Source organism: Bubalus kerabau, chromosome 1 (assembly GCF_029407905.1).
Source record: "Bubalus kerabau isolate K-KA32 ecotype Philippines breed swamp buffalo chromosome 1, PCC_UOA_SB_1v2, whole genome shotgun sequence".
In the NCBI taxonomy this organism is placed as follows: domain Eukaryota; kingdom Metazoa; phylum Chordata; class Mammalia; order Artiodactyla; family Bovidae; genus Bubalus; species Bubalus kerabau.
The window spans coordinates 133,672,387-133,696,946 of record NC_073624.1 but is presented as its reverse complement, the minus strand read 5'-3'; the positions used below and the strand labels follow the sequence as shown (position 1 = coordinate 133,696,946).

Below are 24,560 nucleotides of genomic sequence, written 5' to 3'. Positions count from 1 at the left end.
AGTTCAGAATTCTGCTAGTGATTTTTCTTGAAGGTAGCTAACCCAATTAAATAACCAATAATAATCAAGTATTAACTTGATGTCTGAACTTCTACATTCAAATGCCAAGCAGAAAATAAAATTACACAGGTGATATAGAAGCAGCAGCATTAGAATATGTATAAATGATCATCTTTAAAATACAGGAAGAAAAATGCAACTAAATTATTTTTCCTGTTGTGAGAACAAAAATATACAGAGATAATTAGAAAGATTTGTTAATTCTAAACTATTTCAGAAAGGCAAGCAGACTACCAATGGCAGAGGGGAGAAGATTTATTCTTTTGCAATAAGTGTAGTTTTTAGAAGACCCAATGTTCTAAAACTAGTAATACATTGATAAGATGACAACTCCAAACCAGACAAAACAAACAAAAACAGATAAACACACGGGGCCTTACTCAAACTAAAATAACTTAAAAATCAAACACAAAAGAATAAAAACAAATCAAAACCAAAAATAGAGATGATACTTTTTTCTTAATAGATACCAAAATGAATGTGAAGCAACAATTATTTCTGCTTTAAATGCACAGTGTGCTAAATTTTCTAGTTTATACATCTATTTAAAGAGAGAAAAACTCTATTATGTGGGTTATTTTTATGCACACGTACATTAAATGATCAAAGTTATTTAAACACAAAAATTACTCTTTGTTTTCTTAAACAATTTGTACTTGCAAAGACATACGGATTTATCAAATAGAAGGATAACTGAGCTAAAAGGGAAGAGTAGTAAGAATACTGATGGCCTGAAGGCTCTGAAAGCCTAAGGAGATAGAATCTGGAAACCTGACAGTTTGCTAAAATGGCCAAAGGAAGTCAAACATTATTTAATTTGGCTCATCCATGCACTTTATAATTTTAGATATAATTCTCTGATAAGGGTTATTTATTTACTACCCAGCTAGGGGAAAGGTCACAAACAGTGGATCTGGAATAAAAAGGAGTCAATTACCAACATGGAAGGTTAGGTTTGGGGTCTTGGATGTGACCTACGTGGGTGTCTAACTATGAACTTTTAAATGAGTCACATAAGCATGGTGTCCATTTAGATAACCTCACATCTCTCTGTACTGGAAAGGTAATTTCAGGGAAGAAGTGGGGACAGGTGATCTTTTTAATTTAAGTGAGCAGTACCTGATCCTTCCTCAGTCACCATCCCAAGTCCTTCAGCTTTGTTTTGTCGCTCAAATGCATTTAGGTCGAGGACACTGCAGTAACAGGGAGAAAAACATTTAGAGGACTAACAGAACCTTTCCTTTCTTCAGAAGGGCAAATGTATATCATGAAGTGTGAACCAAATGTTATTATGCATTGAAAACACACCCTGACTCAATGTCTACCAACAGGGTTTTTTTGTAGCAGACTACCTCTCCAAGGACCACACTGAAATGATCCATGTGAAAGTCAAGTATATGGCATAAATGTGTTTCAACTTGGGAGAACATTACAAAGTCAGCAGGCATACTGAAATATAATTATAATAATCATGTTTTTCCAATTGGAATAGCTTATCACATTAAGTATGTGTCAGGTTCTTTAGTCAAATGCTATCTGAATGATTTTAAATACTGTAAAAACTACAAAATGATCATAAATTAGTTGGTTAAGGATCATTTTAGGGAAGCAGAGACGTGATCTCAAAGCTCACAGATGAAATGGAATTTTATGGTTTTCAAAAATCATATAGTATTCATTTTCAAATATGGAGAATATATATTAATTCTCCAAGGTCCTTATTTAAGTACAAGGAAGACTATTTTAAGACAGTATTAACATGGAACAAGTTAGTAATGAAGACATTACTAACATTTAACAGCAAGATAGAATATAAGACACTTGCACATTTTTGCCCCACTTGAAAGTGTATTTAACCATTAAAAAATCTTCTGTGAACACAACATTCTAAAACAGCTATATACTCCAATAAAAATTAAATTAAAAAAATTGTTTCAATAAAAAAATTTTCTGTGTATACGTATTGTCAGTAATGTAAAACAAGTACTTTTAAAGATACAACCACTGAGTGGAACTAAAGCAAGGAAAGCAGGTGCTTACCTGCATGACTGCATCAGGCCAGCCAGGCTCTGAAAGAAGCCCACGTCCTTTTTCTCCTTGAGGTAGTCAAGCATTTTCTGCAGTAAATAGATAAACCACATGGTCACTGAACACAATCTTATTTTTTTTGTTAAATGAGAAACAACAAAACATTCTTTCTATGCTAAAATAAAGATAAAAAATACCAGTGCATACAAACATGACCATGAAACAGTGACAGGCATGTCACATCAAGAGACTGGCACATTTCTGCGCATGTGCCACAGGACATGCCCATGGCTTGGAACAGGGAGCCGCCTTACAAAACACCAGGAGCAGCATAAATATTGGGGAAAATAGTACTCTTAGTTCTCTTCAAGTCACTCTGTAAGTATTTGGAGATTCAGATACTTAGTTCAAGTTTACTGGGAAGAAGGCCCACCTGAATGCTATTCACAGATTTCACTACAAAAGTGAGCTCCAATGCAAGTTTGATGCATGACGCAGGGCACTCAAAGCTGGTGCTCTGGGACAACCCAGAGGGATGGGGTGGGGAGGGAGGTGGGAGGGGGGTTCAGGATGGTGGGACACATGTATACCCATGGCTGATTCACATTGATGTGTGGCAAAAATCACCACAATATTGTAAAGTAATTAGCCTCCAATTAAAATAAACAGATTAATAAAAAAAAAAAAAAGTGAGCTCCTTAAAAAGCAGTCATCCAAGAGCTCTGGGAGAAGGCAATGGCACCCCACTCCAGTACTCTTGCCTGGAAAATCCCATGCATGGAGGAGCTTGGTAGGCTGCAGTCCATGAGGTCTCTAAGAGTCAGACACGACTTTCACTTTAATGCATTGGAGAAGGAAATGGCAACCCACTCCAGTGTTCTTGCCTGGAGAATCCCAGGGATAGGGGAGCCTGGTGGGCTGCCATCTATGGGGTCGCTCAGAGTCGGACATGACTGAAGTGACTTAGCAAGACCTCTGACTACCATATGCTGCTAAGACAGAAATTCAGTTTCCATTACCATAGTCTCTAAACTCAAGGAATGGTGGGAATCATTTGACTATTAATTTTTCTCCTCTGTTCTCAGAATGATGTCCAGATTCTGTAGTCAACATATTGGTTAAACATAAATGTAAAAAATACTAACACAATGCATTGCTGTGAGTATATTGTTACATGCCATAGGGAAACAGCTACTTCGAATGTGAACAGGATGTGCTGTAGGTTTCAAATAAGAAATACATTCAAGATGATAAGAGAAACACTAAGAAGATAAAGACACTGATCTTCTCTGAATCTTAAATCAGTTCAGTTCAGTCACTCAGTCGTGTCCGAAAATAGCGGGGAACAATTCCTACTATCAGTGCTATTTAGACAGGGCTCAGCTAAGCAGTCAAAATGGTGGTAAGTAATCTTTTTCCAGAAATTAGAGTTAAAGGTAATATAAAACTAAATATGTGAAGGCTGCATACACATACACAAAGTGCAGTGTGTGTGTGTTTGCACACATATGGATACACCTACACATGCGTGCTAAGTCACTTCAGTCGTGTCCGACTCTATGTGACCCCACAGACAGCAGCCCACCAGGCTCCCCCGTCCCTGGGATTCTCCAGGCAAGAACACTGGAGTGGGTTGCCATTTCCTTCTCCAGTGCATGAAAGGGAAAAGTGAAAGTGAAGTCGCTCAGTCGTGTCCGACCCTCAGCGACCCCATGGACTGCAGCCTTCCAGGTCCTCCATCCATGAGATTTTCCAGGCAAGAGTACTGGAGTGGGGTGCTGTTGCCTTCTCCACACATGCGTAGATACATACAAACACAAACACAACAACAATCCGTTTTGGGGGTGTATGCATGTGTGTGATAACTTACTGGTATAATAAACATGAAGCAGTTATTAATCACCGGTCTTTTAAAACAAAATGAACATGGTTTATATGGCAAAGGAAGGTATATCTGAAGGTTTAGAGAGAAAATGAAAAGATCTATACATACAGTGAGTATATTTATTACATGATCTCCCAAGGTTCCTTTTGACTTCAAGGATTCTGGAGATATATATAAAATTAAGATCTTTTGAAGTAATACATAAGCTAAGGGAACCTATTTCTTGATCAGTATTGTGGAGAGATTAGGTAAGTTTTCTTTATTTTTCCTTACATTTTAAAGAAGTCATATAATCTTTTACTATGGAAATCAAAAAAGAAAATCTGTAAATTGGATAGGAAAAAAATTCACTTTTATTTTTATTAAATTCTAACTGAAATTTAGCATTCCTTTCAACAAGTAATCTAAGCAACAAACACAAGTAGGATTAATAATGGCTATGATTTTGTTACCAATAAAGATTTTGGATATTTTCCCATCACATTACAGTTGTTATAGCTACTTAAAAGTATTTAATCTTTTCTCCTCAATAATTATTAGACTAAGCACTAGATCTTTTACTTAATGAATTCATAACGAAATAAACAACTTTATATAACATTTTGATAACCACATTTCAATATACTTTCTTTCGTCAACCTGTGTAATTTTACTTCATGCACTTACAAACATTACACCAAGAAGAGGCCAGAGATTTCAATCCAATTATAACATGTAATGATTATATTTACAGTAAAAAAAGCACACAATTTGAGAACAAGATAAAGATGAATTTTGCAGTTCTTCTACTACTAGTTTGGCCAAAAATATTGTTCATATTTTCCTATAAGATATTACAGAAAATACCAAATGAACTTTTTGGCCAACTCAATACTTCACCTAGTTCAAAACTTAAGCAATCCAAAAGAGGCCGTCAACATTTTCTGTTTTTCTTTTCTTAGACTCAAAGGTCTTCTCAGAGCATATTCATGGCTTGGTCCCACTGTAGTGATTCCCACCTCAGTGATTCTGAGGTTCACAACAACTTGAAGTCAAACATTCTAAGGTTCTCACTAGCCTTCCTGTCCTTCAATGAGAGAAGCCCTTTTTACCTGCCTCACTAATACTTAGCCAAGAAAGAATAGTTATTACTTCCCTGTTCATCAACTGTTCTTTCTCATATACAAGCCAAGATATAAAAATAAGAGATCTTAGTTTTAGAATAACACAATCTGAAGTTTATATTATATTTTACTGTTTTTCAATGAGCATAAGAATTTTTTCTGTGCTCAGAGCCACACTGTCAGGTGTGGCCCCAGAGTCATGCAGTACATGCTTGTCAGCCTGTTTCTGTTTTGTTTTGTTTTTCTCCCTAAGTCACTCATATATATATATATATATATATATATATATATATATATATATATATATTTTAGTGAAGCAAACTTGATTTACAGTGTTGTATTAATTTTTGCTACATAGCAAAGAGACTCAGTTATACATACACATACCTTTGTTTTATATTCTTTATTGCAGGATAGTGAATACAGTTCCCTGTGCTATACAGTAGGATGTTGTTGGTTATCCACTCTGTATATGATAGTCTGCATCTTCTAATCCCAATTTCTATTCCCTCCCCTACTCTCCTCCCCCTTGGTAACCACAAGTCTCTACATCTGTAAGTCTGTTTTCATTTTGTAGATAGGTTCAATTGTGGAATATTTTAGGCTTCATATATACGTGAAATATGGTGTTTGTCTTTCTGAGGTACTTCACTTCTTATGAAAACCTCTAGTTGTATCCATGCTGATGTGAGTGTCATGGCATTATTTCATTCTTTTTAGTGGCTGAGTATTATTCCATTGTGTATAGGTACCACTTCTTATTTATCCATTCATATGTCAATTGGCATTTAAGTTGTTTCCATGTTTTAGCTATTGTAAATTGTGCTGCTATGAACATAGTAATACATGTTTCTTTTTCAATTATAGGTTTTTCTGAATATATGTCCAGGAATAGGATTGCGGGATTATATCTTAATCCTATTTTTAGTTCTCTGAAGAACCTCCATACTGTACATACTTTACATAGTGACTGTACATTCCCACCAACAGTGTAGGAGGGTTCCTTTCTCTCCACACACTCTCTAGAATTTATTATTTATAGTAAGTCACTCAGATACTCTTATTCTAACAAACTTACAGATCTTTGCATTCAGTTGTATAGAGACATTGCATTATCAAATCCCCAGTCCTGATAATGTCTAACTTTCAAACTGAATATAAAAACTTGGTTGGGAAGTGATTTTCTTATTTTAGGAGAATATAAAGATTTATAACTAGAAAAAATTCTGAACAGTGCATCCTATTTACATGTTAACCCATGAGCCAGCTTCATACTAACTATTAACAAAATCTCAAGAGTCAATTTATAGGAGGTATAACACTATAAAGCATGTTCCTAAACTAGGCTGCCTAGGTAAGGATATTTATATTTCACTATTAAAACAAAACAGCTGCTTTATGCTGACTTAGTCACATGAAATGTAGCATTACAAATGACAACACCACATGACATGACTTCAGACTTCTAAAGAGAAATATTATCTATTGTCGTACCTAGAAGCTGTGTTTATTGCGCTAACTAGAAGATATCTGGATACTAGGACAAGACCATAAAATAAAGACATATTTTACATAGAAAGTGAAAAAAAAAAGTACAACTAATTGTTCTTTTACGATGATTGTTCAACAGGATGACTATATGGTCCATGTATTTGAAAAGCACATTATGTGAAAGGCTTAATGACATACCTGCTGTACTGTGGAGTTCCCTCCATTTAAGATAGCAATTCCAAGTTTCAAAGTAGCAGCCACCATGGGTCCAGTTTCACCTTAAAAATACAAAATATAGTGTTCCTTGTATCTCTTCACTTGCTACATGAACAAATTATATCTCAAAATGAGCCTTTTAAAGTCCTTATCAGCTTCCTACAAATGTGTGTCATGGTGGAGGAGGACAGACTGATTTATATACCAAAAAAAAATTAAGAGTCGTAATGCATATTTTGCCATCAATGTTTTTACTAAATTCTGTGTAATATGTCCATGAATTGAAATTACATGAGAAAGCAGAAAAAAAGAACAGGCAGAAACAAATGATTTTGAAATACTGATACTTAAAATTATTAAAATTTAAAACTGATTAGTTTTAACAATTTTAAATATCAGTATTATATATAATATATTATATATATATTATTATGAGTAATAAAATAATATTGAAATGAACATAAGCCACTTAAAATTTTCTCCTTCCTCCCTCAAGTATGTTTGAACAACTTTTATGATTTTCATTTCATCACTTTTATCTTCATGTGTTTGTAGTAATGCTTTATTAAGATGACTAGTCATAATTTTGTTATTCAAGTAATAATGACAAAATTTAAAATCCAACTTGTCTATAATTTAGCATATTATGTTTTATTTTTAAGGTAATTCACCTCCACTTATCTTAGAAATGAAACAATCCTTATATTTGGAGAGGAGTGTTTAATATCCACTATTACTTTTCTATTCCATTCAAATTAGAATAAAAAGTTTTCATAAAGAAGATGTTACTAATGGAAGAAAAAGCAGCTTGAATTGGCTGGCTATTGAAAAATGCAATAGCACTTCAACTGCTAAAAATGACTCACGTTAAAAATCTCAACATTTATATCAAGGGTCCTGAGGGCCACATCCAGCTTGGCACCTATTTTTGTAAATAAAGTTTTATTGAAACAAGGCCACACATTGTCTCTAGATAGCAGACACCATGGCAGAGTTGAAGAGTTGCCCCTGAGACCCCAATGGCTTGAAAAACTGAAAATATTTACTACCTGGCCTCTCACAGAAAGTGTTTGCCCACCCCTGATTTACCTGATCAGTTTGTTAGCGTTGTGTCCCAATATAATTTCCAAAACTTAATGAACAGAAACAAAATAGGTCTTTCAGTAAGACTCTGATTGAAAATAATTAACATTGGATTGGGCAAGAGAGAGTTGGCCTTTATGAATTCACCTGACTTCATCATAAACATCAAATTCAGGGACTAAATATATCAGTATAATACAAATAAGGGCGCTCCCAGAAAAATCTGAAGAATCAGCCCTTCCAAGGTATGGTAATGAGCCTCACCTTTGCTGGCACTGATGGTCTGCAGCACCATCTCAGCAGCACCGCGGTCATGGAGCCTGGCTTGTTGGTACAGAAGCTTTTGCTTTTCCATTTCTTTTTCCTGAACACAAATCCCAACCATTTATGTTGCGACTATCATTAAGCAGAGTAGCTTTCTATAAACCATATTTTCATCATTTCTTCATGTATGGGCTCTATGACAACATTATGGACCATTTCAACACCAACAATGTTATTCAACAGATGTTAACATAGTCAGCTCTTGATTTTTCCCTTTTTATTTCTTGTGATAGACTTTTGGTACTTGTTTATCAGGATGAATTTTCTTAATTTTAATGACTGGATTAGTCCAAAGCCTGTATCATACTTTTGAAGTACTATACTTCATCATTGAAACTTGCACTTTCTGAATGATACATTTATTTGTGCATCAGTTTGTCATGTTTTTAATCATCTCCCAAGTCATGGCCATAACTTGATACTGCTCAGCAAATGGCTTGAGTTGCAAGTTATCACTGAGTGACAGAAAAACATCAACTGAGGACGTGTTGGAGTTTAAGCAAAATTGAAAGCTGATATGGATAAAAAGGTAGGCTTCAACTAAGTAGTGAACTTATGATAACAGATCTCCCCAGTTCCCCCCAAAGAATAAAAGAAGCAATGTGCCTTTATATTTTGTATTCTCAGGTGGTAACAAACGATACTGCATGGTACTGCTACAGCAATGGCTGGAGATTGTTCTTTTCTACTTAAACTACCACTGAAAATATACAGAAGGAAATCAAAATAAAATATAAAGGCACAGCAAGTTCAAGACTGGTAGGATCATTCACTTGAGCTATTCAGTTCGCTGGAGAATTGAGACGGAACCAAGCAGTATAAGTTGCAGAATGAAAGTTGCATAGAGCCCTATGACAGCGCGTCCATCAAATGGCGTGGTAGAGAAGCTTAGTCAATGGGACATGAAACAGTCAATTAGTATCATGTCCATAAACACAACGGCCAAAACATATATGACCTAAGAGCAGGAAGAGCTGCAGCAGAAGTAGCCAGAGTGACAGCTTTGCTGCCATAAACTTTCCATCCAAAGTACGGAAAATAGACACTGGAAGATGGAAGAGGTTTAAAAAATGAAGGCTTGCTAGTTACAGAATATGAAAAAGAAAGTAAACTAAAAGGAGGGGGGGAAGAAATGGGCTCAAACAAATGAAAAAAGAAACCTTTAAATCAAAAGCAACCAACACAGACATTTATGCTGTTACCAGAGAGTTCTCGCCGAGGCTGGCAAATTTGTCTCTTAAATCTTTGATAATATCGTGCTGCGAAAACAAAATTGATCAGGGTTTTTTTCACACTATATAAGAGCTCCTGTGATTAAATTTTATTTTTTCTTAAATTATGTGATAGGCCTAAATGGAAGCAGAGAAAAGAAAAAAAAAGGCAGCTTTGCTTTATATGTAGCCATGCTAACATCTAAAAGGTTTGCCTTCATGTTTAAACCTCTTCCTGTGAAGTCAAAAACAAAACGAAAACAAAACCACACAGACACACAAAATCATACTGTCATTACAACACAGTTTGAGAAAAACCAAAGAAGACCCTTTTGTCTGCTCTTCAGGTGTTTTATAAAATTAGTGAGCAACATTTGATTCTTCCTTTTAGACCCAACAATCTTTGACTTTCCTCCCATTGCCAGAGCTACTTATGGAACTTTTACTTCCCAGTTTTCCCTTTGTGAAAGGCTTTGCCCGGAAAACAGTGATAAGAAATTATTGGCTTAAGGAGCTGCACTATAATTTTTATCAATTAAAGAAGCAAGGGAGCTAGAAAGAGGGATTCTTCTACTGACTCAGTAGAACATACAAAGATAGTCATCAAGACATCCAAAGAAGATGGAAGATGCCAGCATGCTGTATATTCTTGAGGAAAAACAATAACAAAAAACAATGGCCATTGGTGCTCCAAAAGTAGGTAGACCAACTCAAAGATCTGCCAGGGCCACTTGCACAATAGATTCTAAAGTCACAACATCCTCTTCAGTAACTGAAATCACTCATGATGGATAGACCCTACAAGCACCAAGAAAGACAAGGTATCAAATTGCCTTCCTTACAAACTTAACCCCCTGAGCAAAGATTACTCATTTTTCTCACATAATATATAAATTTCAATAATAATGCTTCGGGGGAGATGATGAGACTCATTTGAAAAAAAATGTTGAGCAAAAAAAGATATGCTGATCTAGAAGTGGGAAAACTATTTCATAAAGAGGGATCGACCACTCTTTTGAATTTCTTCTGTTAGACTGAATTGGAAGCTCTCTCTTCAGAACATCTTTAATATTATTTATTTTTGTACTTTGTTGTCCTTTGAGGATTGCGTCTGGGTATATAAAGCTCCAGGAGTTGGTGATGGACAGGGAAGCCTGGAGTGCTGCAGCCCATGGGTTCGCAAAGAGTTGGACATGACTGAGCGACTGAACTGAACTGAACTCTGGATGTATAATTTAATCTCATTAGAAATTTGATCATGACATAAAAAAATAAAACTTTGAAAGCGAAAATAGAAAGTTTTCATGCAATAAAATAATGGACTATGTGGAAAAAATCTTCCATTTTATATCTACTGCAGATTAGCTTTTCTAAGCATACTGGAGACAGATCCTTTAAAAGTATCTTACCTGGGGAAAACAGCAAGTATTTACTATAGCATTTCTCCAAGTAAGATACTTTTAAAAGATCTATCTCCAAGGAATCCTACTTTTTAAAGTAGGGTTCCGTGTCCCTTTCCACTTCAAATTCCATTTGAACTGCCTAAGGGTGTTATACATGCACTATACCTTCAACCTATAGTTTCAGTCTTTAAATTATTCCAAGGTCACAAAGGAAGGTTAAGGGGAAAAAAAAAAACAAACAGGAACAGCTCCACAATTTGAATTTTCCCTTAGGCAAAAAGTTCTGATCACCAAAAGCAACCAAGCATTATCAGCTGTTTTCTAAATAAGATTGTTATGAGTCTTTCAAGGTCAAGGGTGATCATACCTCAGACCCATGATAAAATCAGAGTCATTGAAAGGAAGTATTCAACATCATGATTTGCTTCTACTATAACTGAAGTCTGTAATAAAATTGCTAATAATCCTCCACTTTGTCTAAGAGTGGCTCAAGTCTTTAGCACTTGATGGAGGGGAGGGAGGGAGGAAGGAAGGAAGGAGAAAGATCTGAAGAAAAAAAAGCCATTCAATTCTTCAGAAATTTGCCTTATATGAGAAAAAATATTGAGATAAGAATAAATTATACCGTCCCTTGCTTCTTGATGGAGAAAACAGTTTATCCCCACAATAGAGATGAAAATATGATAACAGCAAAGAAATTCACACTGTTTCTGAAGGACCCTCCTGATTTCATGGACATCACAGTTTGAGGACAACAATTCTATAGCCTACACATGCTACTGGCTTGCATTTTGTTGCATTTTCAAGTCTTCAGCAACTGGTGAAAAGCTTTTCATATGTTTTCCTCTTAAACTGAATGTGAAAGCTGATTATAAGTGAAGAGAAATTTCCAGGATATGAACCCTTTCTAAAAAAGTCATAATGTAGTAACATTACAAGTCAATATTAAATCATCTTATTTGGCATCTTAAATGTAGTCATAATCTACAAGGTGATATTGAGACTTAGTATTTCAAGAAGAAAACTTCAAAATACAGAAGGTTCAATTAAATACCTAAGAGGACAAAATTGAAAGGCAGTGAAATAGTACTAATAGTTTGGTTTACAACATAAACAGGCCAACTCAGACTAACAAAGAAACAAAAGTGATAGATAACAGTCACATTTCCAGAGATTCACCTAATTCTGTTCTGTATTCCAGCTTCCAAAACTATGGATTAGCCATATTCATATATGGGTGACTCCCAGTGCTAGGGAAACACTTATAAGATTATAATTTTACTCAACAATGGATGGTTCCCCAAATTTTTAAATTTTAACTTTTTAAATAACCAAATGTACATGGAGGTTTCTAGAAGTAAAGCTTCATGAGGAAAAGGATCACTGCTTGTTTTTTTTATATTAAACACGAACCAGTACACATACACTGAATAGCCAGTAGCTCCCTGAACATTAAAGATGTTCAAGAATGCATAAATGAATGATGGAACTGAATCATGTGATATCATTTAGTATGCAAAATTAATCTGAAACTTAACAAACATTTTCTTTCATCTGAAGAGCTACTAAGTTAGTAACATGTGAAAAGTTTAGTTTCCTTTTAGTACATGGTCTATGAAGTTGAATTATACGCACACAAAAAAAGAATAATTCTCAAATTGTAGTTTTTAATTCATTTAGCAGCTTAATTTTTTCCCTGTACCTTTCATTACTACACATCCTCTTTGTTGCTGAACTATCGAATGGTACAATAATCTTTCAGACTTGTTCTCAATAGGATGGTAAAAGTTTGTAATGTTCTCTTTAATTAAAAAAAGTGTCTTTACCCAAAATAAACTTTGTTTAAATGCCAAAAATTTACCAATATATGATCAGAGACAATAAAAATCACTAAACCAGAAAAATTTAGTTCAGATAATGTGTTGGAGGCTCTGAAAGTCAGACTTTATGCTTTACTTCTTCCTGTATCAGATATACTTGCATTTGTTAGAATATCATTTTCACTAGACTTGGCATATTTAGAACTAATTAATACTACCGTGAACTTCCAGATGTTCAAACTGGTTTTAGAAAAGGCAGAGGAACCAGAGACCAAATTGCCAACATCTGCTAGATCATTGAAAAAGCAAGAGAGTTCCAGAAAAACATCTATTGCTGCTTTATTGACTATGCCAAAACCTTTGGCTGTGTGAATCACAATAAACTGGAAAATTCTGAAAGAGATGGGAATATCAGACCACTTGACCTGCCTCTTGAGAAATCTGTACGCAGGTTAGGAAGCAACAGTTAGAACTGGACATGGAACAACAGACTGGTTCCAAACAGGAAAAGGAGTACGTCAAGGCTATATATTGTCACCATGCTTATTTAACTTATATGCAGAGTACATCATGAAAAACGCTGGGCTGGATGAAGCACAGCTGGTATCAAGATTGCCAGGAGAAATCTCAATAACTCAGATATGCAGATGACACCACCCTTATGGCAGAAAGTGAAGAAGAACAAAAGAGCCTCTTGATGAAAGTGAAAGAGGAGAGTGAAGAAGTTGGTTTAAAGCTCAACATTCAGAAAACAAAGATCATGGCATCTGGTCCCATCACTTCATGGCAAATAGAGAAACAGGGGAAACAGTGGCAGACTTTATCTTTTTGGGCTCCACAATCACTGCAGATGGTGGCTGCAGCCATGAAATAAAAAGACGCTTGCTTCTTGGAAGAAAAGTTATGACCAACATAGACAGCATATTAAAAAGCAGAGACATTACTTCACCAACAAAGGTCTGTCTAGTTAAAGCTATGGTTTTTCCAGTAATCGTGTATGGATGTGAGAATTGGACTGTGAAGAAAGCTGAGCGCCAAAGAATTGATGCTTTTGAACTGTGGTTTTGGAGAAGACTCTAGAGAGTCCCTTGGACTGCAAGGAGATCCAACCAGTCCATCCTAAAGGAAATCAGTCCTGAATGTTCACTGGAAGGACTGATGTTGAGGCTGAAACTCCAATACTTTGGCCACCTGATGTGAAGAGCTGATTTATTTGAAAAGACCCTGATGCTGGGAAAGACTGAAGGCAAGAGAAGGGGACGACAGAGGATGAGATGGTTGGATGGCATCACCAACTCAATGGACATGAGTTTGAGTAAACTCCAAGAGCTAGTGATGGACAGGGAAGCCTGGTGTGCTGCAGTCCATGGGGTCACTAAGAGTCAGACATGACTGAGCGATTGAACTGAATACTATGCTGGGCTCAGTTGGTAAAGAATCTGCCTGCAATGCAGAAGACCTCGGCTGGATTCCTGGGTTGGGAAGATCAGGCTGGAGAAGGGATAGGCTACCCACTCCAGTATTCTGTCCTGGAGAATTCCATGGACTGTCTAGTCCATCGGGTCATAAAGAGTTGGACATGACTGAGCGACTTTCACTACTCTGCTAAAGCAATAAACCCAGCTGAGTTAAAATGATTTTCTAATTCAAGATCCTATTGACAAATTTATAATATGCAACAAAAAGCTCTAGTAACCAAGTACAAAATGAAAGGAAAGAATGAGTAACTCTAATATCAGAGGTTATCAAATTAGCAATGTTACACTGATTTATCATTAGAGGGCATGCAGTTTGTCCTGAGTACAATGTTGACTTAAAACAGGCTTCATCTACCTATTTGTTTGTTTAAGCCTTAAAAGCACTGTATACTGCCCTGACTACAGAGAATAAGTGCCTATGCAGTCTACTAAGAGAGCCTGACAAAGGAGAGAATAAGGACAATAAGGTGATTTATGACCTCCCATAAATGCAAACAGCTGACTCATTGGAAAAGACCCTGATGCTGGGAAAGACTGAAGGCAGAAGGAGAAGAGGGTGACAGAGGATGAGACAGTTAGATGGCATCACTGATTCAATGGACATGAACTTGGGCAAATCTGGGGAGGTGGTGAGGGACAGGTAGGCCTAGCGTGCTGCAGTCCATGGGGTTGCAAAGACTTGGACACAACTTGACAACTGAACAACAACATGACCTCCAATCACAGGAAGGAATGGTTAGATGAGAAGGTGCCAGAAGGTTGGAATAATTAGAAGAAGCAGTTAGAAGAAACTGTATCATAAAATGATCACAGCAACTCATTATTTGGATTTTGAGCTCTCTCAATTCTAGTAGTTCAAGTATTAATATTTACAATTCTAAGTTTTCACGAATGGTTATTAATCCCACCCCAGACTAACTCTTAGCTACACTTTAAGTACTTAACACAGTCTCAAACTCCCTGCCAGGTGTTCCCTGTTTAGCTGAGAGAAGGATTTTTCTTGAGACCGTCTTGAGGATTAACAGACCTTCCATTCTTCAAGACACCTGGTGCTTATTCTACATTAAACTATCCCATGATGGCATCTATACACCTGGACTTTATTGTATTAATTCTCAAATAATTACATTTACTGAATTACCAAGGACCTTTTTCATTATATCACACATTGTTATTCCCAAAAAGATCCTCAGGAAGAAAAATGCTTCAGGTATTCTTTTTTTTTTTTTTTTCCCTGAAACAAGAACATTGTCTCTGTATTTTATTGATATAGCAAATTTTTACATTTATATGGTTTTATGTTGACTCCTAGAAACCTTGGCATCAGTAGTACTAACAACCTGCAGCAAATTAGCAACACTGTGGCATGAACTTCTGGATTACTCGTATTCTTGGAAGACCCCTAAATGCTTTCCATCTCCCAATACATTTTTTCCTTTGTCTAACTGTATTAGGTATAATTATGTGGTATTTTAAATAACAAGCGAGGAAGTGATAGAGATACATATACATGTACAGAAGCTACACATTTTCTAGAAATCATTTTTATTGTGAAATCCCTACACTAAAAAAAAAAATGGAGTTTTTCTTTTTCATTCCTTCAGAAAAGATCAGAAGAAAAATAATCAAAATTTGCATGCTTCTAATTGGTATTTATGCACCTAGAAATTATAAGAGTTTTGAAATTGTCCTGAAAAAGGAAAAGAACTTCTGCAAAACCAGCAAATCAGACAGTTTTAAAGATGGATATTACCCCTTAGAAAACAGCTCAAAGCTTTCAGTCCAAAGATGCAAACGCTGAGGTACAGGGCAATTAAATATGACCTGCTAAAGGTCATCTGGTTAGCATCCAGATGAGAACCCAGATCTCCTACCTTGTGAGGTTCTGTGCTCACTATGCTGAAAAATTTCCTCTGTGGACTTCTCTGGCTTGATTTTAGTAAAGAAGGGAAATTGATTAAATATAATGATAATAGCAAATACTTAGAGCTTGCTATGTGATATGCAATGTTCTGAGTGGAATATGTATATAAATTAATTTAATCCTAACCACAATCCTATGAAGTAGAGACCTTAATTAGCTCCATTTTATAGATAGGCAAATTAAGACTTAAGATTACATATCCATATGGTAGAGCTGGGATTCAAACACAGGTGGTTCATTCAAGTGTCTATGCTCTTAATGATTCTGCTGTATCTCATTTCCTGTACATAATGTGGTCAAGCATAAGCTTCAACTGAGGTTATGATTATTATTATTTTATTTTTATGTGATATTAGAGCATAGTTGATTAATGATGTTGTGTTAGTTTCAGGTATACAGCAAAGTGATTCAGTTATACCTTATCTATTCTTTTTAAAATTCTTTTTTTCATTTAGGTTATTACAGAATATTGAGCAGAGTTCCCTGTGCTGTATAGTAGGTCCTGTTGGTTATCTATTTTAAATATAACAGTGTACACATGTCAGTTTCAACTGGGATTATTTTTAAAAACAATAGCACATGAAGTCAAATTATTGTGCATATCAAACACACAATTAGCTGCACAATTAGATGTTTAAATATGTGTTGTCTACATATCATATGCTGTTTAGGACTACACATTCGTGTGTATAAATTAACATATACAATTTAGAGGACTGTGCTTTGGAGGAATTTTCCTTGTATCAGGACCTGTACTCTAGCCTACCCTAAACCCCCTTCTCTCTGTCTTAGCAACTTGTCTTGCTTCTGAAGTACAGTGGCCCTAGAAATGGTTTGTACCAGTTATTTGTTTATGAAAGCTAACTCTTAGCACCAGGACCACTGTCTAAGGAGACCACATACTGATGGAAATGGAGAGACAGCAAGTGCCTGGACACTCAAGAGGCTGAACCCAAGTTGGTTCTGGTTTCCCCAGGGGTCTGCCTTCTGGAAGAGCTGATTAATATCAGGAGATAAATGAACAAATTAACACCCTGTGACCAGAAGTGCCCCCTTTTTCCCAGGAAGTACCATTCCATGATGCATATGGCTTCTTCAGGGCCATCTAACACAACCAAGCAAATAGCTATACTGCTGGTTTGCTGTGGTTAACTAGTCAGCTCAAGAATGCATTACTGTGTTCTCTCTGCCTCCAAGTATCAGTGCTCCCTTTCCTCACCCTTACTTCCCTAAGACTGTAACAACTCCAACAAAGTGCTAGCAAATAACCTCTTTGCTCTGTTTTCTACAGAACCTGGGCTAAGATGGGAGGGTATTACTTGAGATCAACAATTTCAGTATATAAACATGGAGTTGGCAGACTGCAACAATAAGCATGAGTATTAGAGAACACTGGCCATGAAAATTCCTTCCCCCTTTCCCTTCAATCATTCAACAGTATGACAGTAACTCAACACTCTAGAGTCCATATGCTGATACCACAGAGCTTCTGAGGAAGAAACGAAAGAAGTATACATTTTCTTAATAAAAGAGATAATTATTTCCATGTTTTATAACCATAGATGTATCTCAATTTTTAAAATATTTAATGGTTCTCTTTGGTTAGGATTCATGAAGTTATTATAATTTAAATTACTGTGCTCTTATAAACAGAAGTAAATAAGCCCTTCAGAGATTAAATTATGAGTAGCTATTGGAAAGGGAACATTTTATAGTCAATTCATTACCCAAAAAATGAATTCTATTCAAAATTAGAATCATTGGAGGGGCCAAATAAAAGTGTTTTTATCATGGTATTTAGCTATATAACATCGGTCCTTAAGACATTTTAGACCTAAATTGATTCCTCCACATGTAATCATACATTCTTTGGAATGTGAGCTGGGTATTGCTCTAAGTATTGGGTGGGAATGATGTTGCTTTTGTTATGTCTGAGGCCCATCAGGGAGAAAACACAGATTAATCTAAATTTTTATTACAGAATATCAACTCTGCCACAGCCATATTTGGCACTGAAGACACAAGGAATTCTCCTTAATCAATGGTACAGAATAATAGGATCTCAGGGACTCACCAGAGAATTCATCTGTGAAGTAGAAACTGGGCATTTGCCAAAGGATGACGCAACTTGCTTAATATTGTACTTGAGAAAGATGGTCTAGAAAGCGAGTTAATGGTCCATTCCTCTAGATTACTTAAGCTTCACTGTCATTAATTTAGGCTTTTCCATAAGTAATAAATCTATATTATAGCACTTAACATTCCACAGAAATGCCTTCATTGAATTATCACTGAACGCTGCACCCTCAGATGTTAAAGAATGGTAATAGGAGAAGTAACCATTGGAACAATGTTTCTGTATGTTTTGAAAAATCTTAATTTAAAAATGTGGTCTGCTCTGGTACCAAAGTTTCTTGTTGTTCTAGGTGAGAAAAACCCGTCATGCTCAGAAAAGTTACTTGACTTGAAACATTATTTCTTCTTATTATGTGTTTTGCTTATGAAAAATTCAAAGGCCAGAAAAGCACTGGACTGTAGTAATTAACACTCTGGGTCATTGCTAAAACACTTCTTTCCTTTCAGTTCATACTGGTTTCTTTATAAGATTTAACTATCCCTTTTCATAGTTTTCGGAGAAGGCGATGGCACCCCACTCCAGTACTCTTGCCTAGAAAATCCCATGGACGGAGGAGCCTGGTGGGCTACAGTCCATGGGGTCGCTAAGAGTCGGACACGACTGAGCGACTTCACTCACTTTCACTTTTATAGTTTTAATATTAAAGTTGCCTGAAGTCAAAGAAATATATAACTACTAATTGTGCAATAAAATTTTTAATAATTAGTTGTAGGTAAATATACATATATTACAGATTAAGCTGGGAATTAAATTATCAACTTAAATCAGGCAAATTTTAACAGGATCTCATCAGTAAAACACATGTGATGGAAGAAAAGGGCTGGCTAATACCAGGCACTTTAGCCTCTACTCCTTGTTTTCCATGTTTCTTGAGCTTTATTTAGTTTACTTTATTCCTCATGGAAATTTTCCTTATAATGCTACCTTTTTAATCTACTTCTTTCTTCTTCTCAGTATCTTTATAGACAGAGAATTTAAGTAGAAAGTACAGCAAATATTAATAATCAGCCAGTTATTGGGATAAAATTCAATAATCACACACACTATGTTATTCCCAGATTTATTTAATATAATTTGTTTAAAGAATTACTGAAACTACCAAATGACCTTTCAAATTCATTATAACTTAGATGAAAAATTCCACTATCTGACTACAGCTAAATGATGTTAGCCAACCAGACATCTCAATGTAAAAAGTCTAGGACGTTACTAAATTTATAAAGAGAAAGTAGTAATTCAGTTGTCTGGCCAAATTTTTTCAGTTGTGTTATTCGTATCAGAGAGTCAATTTCAGACAAAATTATCTTCATAGGTTGTTGACTCTGTCAACTCTCTGAAAACCATGATTCTCTTTTTTCACTTGGGAAGAGTTCAGGTTGTTTACTTACATAGTATATATTTTACAAATAGATTGTTACACATATTAGGCATAAATGATTACAGTACAAAATTACATGAAGAATGAGTAAAGCACTGGTTAAGAAGTGAAAATTTCCAAATCTTGTCTATTGTGTTATGCATATGAATATATGGCAACCACCAGTAACTTTAAAATCCTCTCTTCTGCTGGGACAGTCATATCTGGTGGCCTCTAGCTCCTTTGGGGGGATTAATTACCAGGTTTCACCATTATGTGAGCTTCTCTCCCAACATCCTAAATCCATGGCATGTAGCCCATTCTCCCAGGTGGGGCTCCACAGTCTCCTGATTTCTTGTTCTCAGTATGACCTGAATCCTACACTCTAAATGCTAAGATTCCACTACTAGTTATTTCCAGACTTTTTTTTTTCTGAATAGGGAACCTTTCTAATGTCAGCAAATTTGATCCTATTTACCAAATTGTATTTGCTTTTAGTTCTTCCTGAAACTACATTCCTCTTCAGAGTAAAATGGTTTTCTTAACCAGCAACACTTTCTTATCCCAGCCTTCCTTATCCACCCCCACTCCATGGATGTCAATATATACTCTGGGGCATGAACTGCAATGGTGTCTAACGAAATCAAATCTTTGGTGAATGTTAAGAGGTCCCTTCATATTTTCCAACCCTCAACAAGTCACAGGAATTCTATCTGAGATCATCAGTGATAAAACTATAAAAATCCACCAAATCAGGATTATATCCATTATACCTACTGAGAATTATAATTTATAAATTTCATGCATATTATATGCCATTAAATCATATCCATTTGCTTGGAGCTAAATCTAGTAGCATCTGCATGAAGTCAAATTTTAAAATGATATAACAATATATTTCTCCAAATATAAGTGAGTAAAAAAAATTATAATTTGTTTCCTAAAAGTAGATTCTTTATGACATTCTAAATTCACTTTAACAGCAATAGTTCACTTTATAAAATAGAAGGCAAAAAAGGACACTCTACACTCAGAAAAGTTTTTTTTTTTCTTTTCTTTAACTAAAGTCATTATAGGCATTTTCTTTTTGGGATGTTTATGACTGATATTCGGAGAAGGCAATGGCAACCCACTCCAGTACTCTTGCCTGGAAAATCCCATGGACAGAGGAGCCTGGTAGGCTGCAGTCCATGGGGTCGCTAAGAGTCGGACAAGACTGAGCGACTTCACTTTCACTTTTCACTTTCATGCATTGGAGAAGGAAATGGCAACCCACTCCAGTGTTCTTGCCTGGAGAATCCCAGGGACTCGGGAGCCTGTTGGGCTGCCGTCTAAGGGGTCGCACAGAGTTGGACACGACTGATGCGACTTAGCAGCAGCATGACCGATTTTCTGACTAAACAGTCTCATGAAAATAAAATGTAAGTTTAACAGGGTTCAAATGAAAGGCAAATTTTTGTGATTCTAAAATATTTTCTGTTAGCAAACTTTCCATACACTTAGCTCTTCAGAATATTCAGAGATAGAAAAGGTCATCTAGCTCTTTCCTATAAGGAAATACTAAATCAACACTGAAATCATGGAATATCCTCTCTAATTACCAGTTGAAGGTATTTCTAGCACAAAGGAAAAGAAGATTATTTCTAATTCCACCAGCAATACTATATATCATATCTCTTTTCTAGAAATGAGACCAGTATAAAAACTCTCAAAAGGGATAAGGCATGAAATGTTACAATGAAAAGTCACCAGCTAAAATTTAATCACCTAAAGGGTAGACTTTTTCATCTCAGCACAGTACTCAGTTCAAATACAACATGGAGGATAAAATTTCAAATTATGAGTCATTTAAATTGCAAGAAGAATAAACTTATGTCAAGGAAGGGATACTGAAGAGACCAATTGCATTGGAGCTACAAACTTGGTACAAAGATTGCAAGATCTTTTTTTTTTTTTTTTTAAACAAAAGAATCCAAGATGTTGGGTCTAACAAAGGTAAATGTCACAAGAAACTGAAACTCAGACCCAGACAAATACACACATATATATAGTTTTACCTTGCTGCGTTGGGATCCTGTGACCTTAAGGAAGGATGAGGACAAGAAGCAAAATCGCAATAAACAATTGCTCGGAAGACAACCGATAGAGTATATATGGTGTGCACTTCAGAAAAATAGTATGACTTGCCGCTCACAGCTCATTCTAATTTATCTCAGTTTCTTATCTTATTGAGACTAGAACACACATACATTAGAAAAGATTATAGTGTTATCTAGGAAATAAATCTTAAGGCATTTTTTCTCAGCCAGCAATAGTCATGGGTGATTCTCAAACTAGCCTGTTCCAGCATCTTTTTTTACACAATGACTTCAGGGATGCAATGCCACAAGGATGCTCTCTTCCAGTTGTTCCAGAAAGGAGTCCTACTCAGTATCTACTCCTCACCTACACGTTTTCTGTGGGTCCACTTTAATTAAAGACTTACAGCTGGCTACTAATATATTTCCAAACTTTCAGCTAAAAACAGACATGTAAATTAAAAGCAGGAAAAAAAAAAGAGTCTAATCTATTTCATTTAATTTCTTTTTGAAAATTAAAAAAAATAAATAAATAAGGAGAGTGGTAGTTAGCAACAGCTAGTCTTTCTTAGATATATATATTAAAAAAAAAGTGCAGCCTAAGCCAAGGGGGGAAATAATATTTGCTTTCTTTTTGGCTAAAGTATATTGAGCAATATTTCAAAGTATAAGGAAATTTAAAAGCTGAGAAGGTTTGAGGGAAAATCATATAATAGAACATAATTCTAGGAATATATGCAATCCTGCCTCATGCAAGCAGACTGGGTGCCACCGTTTACATATGTACAGGGAATGAGTGACCTAATTGGGCAGAAGTCGAAAGAGGCCAAATCTTTTGGACTTCATTGATTCAGAAAAAAATTCACACCAAGGCTTTAATTAGAAACTTGATGTTGGGTTGCTCTTCCATAAATATTTTTCTCCCATGGCTGCTGGAAATTTCAGACCCCATCCTTCACCGAGATGAGAACAATGTGAAGCAACCTCATCTCCAAGGGCTGTCAGGAACACTCATCCTGAACATATGGGCTTTATTTAATTCTTTAACTAGCCTATGTTCCTTGGCCTTAACTTCAGCAAATGTTAGGACTCAAATTTGTCCATCCAGCTTCTGACATGCAGTTCCTTGACACAATAAGCTGCAATAAGCCATGAAGCAAGAAACATAAATGTCAGTTATAAGCTATGAAACAATGTTTCAACATAAATAAAAGACAAATAGCGAAAGATCCATCTTACTTCAAAACTCTTCACTTCCTCTTCCCCATCATCATCTTCCTCATCATGACAACTCTGATACATGTAAAAAAAAAAAATTGAGAAACGGTCAACAGGATAAGAATATGCTGAGACGGAAAATATAAATGAATTAGCACAGAATAATAAATCACTTGTGCTACTTTATCAATATTATTTGAATATATTCCTTATATGCAATAAGCTTACATGACATGATCAATGAATTTGTGAACTAAAAGAAAACTATACTGTGCAAATACTAAATCACCAATTTTATATATATCATAGAGATATTTATGAGGTCTGTATCATACTGTACATATTACTTATTCACGCATTTTCCTTGTTGAAATAGACAACATCACTGTTTTCTCCTCTTTTATGCTTCCATTACAATGTGTTAATACAAACGTATTTAATAGCTATGAATTAAAATTAACAGAAAGCACTATTAATTAAAGTGAATCTTGTAATCTATTTTTTTTTGATAAATTCATTTTTTGTTATATTTGGTCTATAGGAGGAAAGTAAAATTCCAACTGCTACCAACATCCTTCGTTTACAGAAAAATTATAAAACTGACCACTGATTTATTTTATTTTTCCAGAAATAATAAAGGAGCTGTGCATATATTCTTAATTAATTCCCACAGCTGAGAGTTCTGGTGACTAAGGAAGAAGAGCTGTGCGGTGGTTAGGAACATGCCCTGAGGATGCAAGAGTGCCCAATTCAAATTTTGATGTTGCCATTTAAGAGCTGTTTAGTCTAGGGCCAATTCCTTTACCTTTCTGAGTCTCTGTTTTCTCATATTTAAAGTGGAAATAATAAAAACAGTAACAAGATTCCTAACAGGATCACATGATTTAACATATGGACAGAAGTTCCTAACACTGTACAGGAGGCAGTGATCAAGACCATCCCCAAGAAAAAGAAATGCAAAAAAGTAAAATAGTTGTCTGAGAAGGACTTACAAATAGCTATGAAAAGAAGAGAAGTGAAAGGCAAAGGAAAAAAGGACAGATATATGCATTTGAATGCAGAGTTCCAAAGAATAGCAAAGAGAGATAAGAAAGCTTTCCTCAGTGATCAGTGCAAAGAAATAGAGGAAAACAATAGAATGGGAAGCACTAGAGATCTCTTTAAGATAATTAGAGATATTTGGGAACTTTTCATGCAAAGATAGGCACAATAAAGGACAGAAATGGTATGCACTGAACAGAAGCAGAAGCTATTAAGACGTGACAAGAATATACAGAAGAACTATATAAAAAAGATCTTCACGACCTAGATAATCATGATGGTTATCATGATTAGACATGATAGAGCCAGACATCCTGGAATGTGAAGAAGACAAATGAGCCTTAGGAAGCATCACTATGAACAAAGCTAGGGGAGGTGATGGAATTCCAGTTGAACTATTTCAAATCCTAAAATATGATGCTGTGAAAGTGCTGCACTCAATATGCCAGCAAATTCGGAAAACTCAGCAGTGGCCACAGGACTAGAAAAGGTCAGTTTTCATTCTAATCCCAAAGAAAGGCAATGCCAAAGAAGGCTCAAACTACACAACTGCACTCATCTCAGATGCTAGCAAGTAATGCTCAAAATTCTCCAAGCCAGGCTTCAAACAGTACATGAACAGTGAACTTCCAGATGTTCCTGCTGGATTTAGAAAAGGCAGAGGAACCAGAGATCAAATTGCCAACATCCGCTGGATCATCGA

At 35.7% G+C, this 24,560-nt stretch overlaps 1 protein-coding gene across 1 annotated transcript in view; it reads right to left on the bottom strand.

The window, feature by feature from the left end:
- The window catches only part of RYR2 (ryanodine receptor 2), a 764,447-nt gene that overhangs the window by 86,288 nt on the left and 653,599 nt on the right, over positions 1 to 24,560 (bottom strand). The window contains exons 82-86 of the mRNA XM_055589046.1: positions 22,838 to 22,891; positions 8,131 to 8,230; positions 6,766 to 6,845; positions 2,101 to 2,177; positions 1,180 to 1,253 (exon numbers count right to left, since the gene is read on the bottom strand). Coding sequence (XP_055445021.1) covers positions 1,180 to 1,253; positions 2,101 to 2,177; positions 6,766 to 6,845; positions 8,131 to 8,230; positions 22,838 to 22,891 — 385 coding nt within the window. The remainder of the gene's footprint in view (positions 1 to 1,179; positions 1,254 to 2,100; positions 2,178 to 6,765; positions 6,846 to 8,130; positions 8,231 to 22,837; positions 22,892 to 24,560) is intronic.